The sequence below is a fragment of the Euprymna scolopes genome, chromosome 8, assembly GCF_053919585.1.
Source record: "Euprymna scolopes isolate OS-2025 chromosome 8, ASM5391958v1, whole genome shotgun sequence".
Lineage (NCBI taxonomy): Eukaryota > Metazoa > Mollusca > Cephalopoda > Sepiida > Sepiolidae > Euprymna > Euprymna scolopes.
In genome coordinates, this window is record NC_136489.1 from 148,506,011 (window position 1) to 148,509,449 (window position 3,439).

Consider the following 3,439-nt stretch of genomic DNA (forward strand, 5'->3'; position numbering starts at 1 on the left):
TATATATATATATATATATATATATATATATATATATATATATACATATGTATATATATACAGGTTACCCACAAAAGCTAAATGGAGGCTATCTAAAACATATGCTGTAGAACGGAGAAAAAAGGCCAAAGACCCTAGTGTTTTGATGTGATGTTTTAAATATAATAAACTAGTTATGACCAAAGTTTCATTTTATTCGTACAAAACACTAAGAAACGGAGCCTAATTAGAGTTGCGGCCCGTTTTTTGGTGGTCACCATATATATATATATATATATATATATATATATATATATATATATATATATATATATATATATGTATATATATATATATATGCCCCTCTATATATGCATGCAAAGATGTGACATAAAAAAACAATTAAAGAGAGTGAAAAATAGCAGGTATAATTAAAATAATTGTATTCCAAAATGTAACATTCATTAAAATTTCTTGGCAAAACCAAATAAAGGAATGTTTTCATTGCAAGAAGACGCACGTAAGTATCTGCCTAATTAATATAAGTTTTCAATCCGCAATCTGATAAATAGCAACATCGTTTATACAAATATATACATATCTATATACATACACACATGTACATATATATGTGCGTGTCTGGAGAGGTTAACGTGTGTGCGTGTATGAGAATGTGTGTTATGATGCCGATGAAACATCCGATAATTTCTTTGAATTAATAAAAAGGAAAACAGTGTTATATTTGTTAAATCTTTTTTTTTCTGGCATTATTCAGTCTAAGTTCCAGCCTACGCCACCTTCATAAGGAACAGTGAAAACGGAATAGCGTAAAAAACGAAAACAATTCACATTCATTTACTATTATAAAAAAAAAAAAACACTGACCCCATTTATCACACTGTGCTCTGGAGATATCCTGTACACACGTTAGATCATGCGAACTACTAAAGAACACAAAACAATCGAAGTATTTTGTTTTACTTGTATATATAATATATGCTTACATATTTACCATGTTTTTCGCACTGTGAAACGGACCTTATAACTTAGGAATAATCTGATTTAAAAACTTCAGTTGCATGCTATAATTTGAAGTTAGGTGATCGATGTTTGTCACAAATAAATTACTAGGGGTCAGTTATCTCCATATCATTAGTAACACCATTATACTTTGTGTTTGTTCTACTGTTAAAACTGAGGTATTGACTTTATCTAAGAATATTTCTAGGAAAAAGGGTGCATACTCTGCTGTGCAATGTTATGTGTATGTATATGTTTACAAAATTATGTTGGAGTGAATTTTACATGTGTATATGTATGTGTATGCTTATGATCCAATATATATATACATATATATATACATATATATATATATGTATGTATATATATACGTATGTATGAACAAGAATATGCAAAAAATGAATACATTTTTATGTTACATATGTCTTATGATTTTATGTGTGTATGCATGAAAAGATATATATATATATACATATATATATATACATATATATATATATATATATATATATAGCGTTTATATTTCTTAATATATATATTTTGGGTTTTCCTTGTTTTTTTTCTGTTTTCTTTTGTTTATGAATGAATTCATAGATTCATACACATGAAGAGTTGAACAATACTTAAATCTAAACACATGATCATAGAATCGTCACTTGTTCCGTTATAAGCCTCGTTTTGCTGTCTTTCCGGCTCCCGTTTTGTGAAGGGGCTTTATTTGAAGTAGTTGATACCTGAGCGTCCCTTGAGCTTGGTGCGTACATATAGCTGTCATCATTCGATGTGCAGGAGGCTGGTAAAATAATCCGACGGAACGCTTCTCTAAAGTCTGTATTGAAGATACTGTAAATGATTGGGTTTAACGACGAGTTCGCGTACCCTAACCAGGTGATGATCTTAAAGGCCAACGGGGGCACACATGTCTTGCATGCTGCAGCTGTCAGATTAACGACGAAAAACGGCGTCCAGCAAAGTAGGAAGACACCCATAATTATTCCAAGGGTAATGGCAGCTTTGTGGTCGGACAGAGATCCATCGTATCGTTCACAGGCGTACGTGCGTCGAATATTCCTCACGTGCTGTTGGGCCGTACTGTACAGTTTGCAGTAGATCGATAGCATCACAACGCACGGGATGATGAAGCTAACAGTTGAAGAAATCACAGCATAGACCGGGTTGATGTCGAACTGACATCCCTCCGTATGGGATAATGCAGAGTCAGGTTTGTGCCACCCGAGGTGAATAGGTAAAAATGAGATAAGACAGGAGCACACCCACACTAACGTTATGATGATTGCGGTTCTTTTTTTTGTCATCCAGTTCTCATAGTGTAAGGGATCGCGTATATGAATATACCTGTCTAAACTGATGGCGCATAGATTTAGAATGGAAGCGGTTGAGCACATGATATCCAGGGATATCCACACGGAACAAAATGAGTGACCAAATACCCATTCTTCCATAATATCGTTGGCCAGAGCGAACGTCATTACAAGGAGGGAGACCAGGAGGTCAGCAATGGCAAGCGAAACCAGATAGAAATTCCCGATTTTACGCATTTGCCGCACTTTGAAAACAGCAACGCACACGAGGCTGTTTCCAACAATTGAAATTAATATAATAATTGAAAGAAAAACCCCGATGGCCACGCTTTCAGCTACACTGGACGGCGTCTTACCTTTGGCCGGAATAGAGAGTGTGTCATTTGACTCCAAGAAGTTCATATAATAGTAATCTTCCTGGTCGGATCCAGAGTCGGGGAAGACGGAAATATTCCATGTTGAATTTGTTAACATAACTTGAAAGGTGCGCTTTGCTTAGAAAACTCCGAGGGAGTTTTCTCCTCGTTAAAAAGAAGCAAACTAGTTTTGAGAGCATTAGGATGTTTCTAATTGGAAACGGATAGCACTCACCTGGGAAGAAGAGCCTAATATATTGCTTTGAGGCAGTAAGCTAAAAGCCATGATTCCGAGTAAGAATAAGGAGAATAAACGAAGAACCAAGAATCGCTTTGGGAATGTGTGTGACGATAAAAAGTTATCATTGGTTTCGCCTTTGATGTTATAGATTTATCCACGAAGAAATTTGATCCGTTGTGTAGTAATAAAAACCAACTTGTAAAGTTGCGAGATAATCCTTCAGATCATGTTATAAGGTTTCTTAATCATCCACTGTATTGTATTTTTTATCCCTTAATAGGGAATCATCGTAACAACATCATCGTTAAAATTCAGTTGCATCCAATCAGTTCATTAATTGCTGTTTTTGCAACTTTCCTTATTATCTCCAATAGTTGTTGTGTTGTTGCTCTTTCACTCGTTTCGTGAGTAGTAGTATTAGCACTTAATCTTATACCACTACGACGACGAGACCTAATCCGCTGTTTTATTTATTTTTAGTTGTCAGTAAAAGTTTTTACTTTTATTTCTTAGGATATTTT

At 34.5% G+C, this 3,439-nt stretch overlaps 1 protein-coding gene across 1 annotated transcript in view; it reads right to left on the reverse strand.

Annotated features, from left to right (window-relative positions):
• Window positions 1-405: 405 nt before the first annotated feature.
• LOC145283825 (dopamine receptor 1-like) overlaps window positions 406-3,439 on the reverse strand; it is a 3,161-nt gene continuing 127 nt past the window's right edge. The window contains exon 1 of the mRNA XM_080132920.1: window positions 406-3,439. This exon is cut by the window's right edge and continues 127 nt beyond it. Within this exon, the coding sequence (XP_079989046.1) occupies window positions 1,641-2,795 (1,155 nt within the window). The 5' untranslated portion in view covers window positions 2,796-3,439 and the 3' untranslated portion in view covers window positions 406-1,640.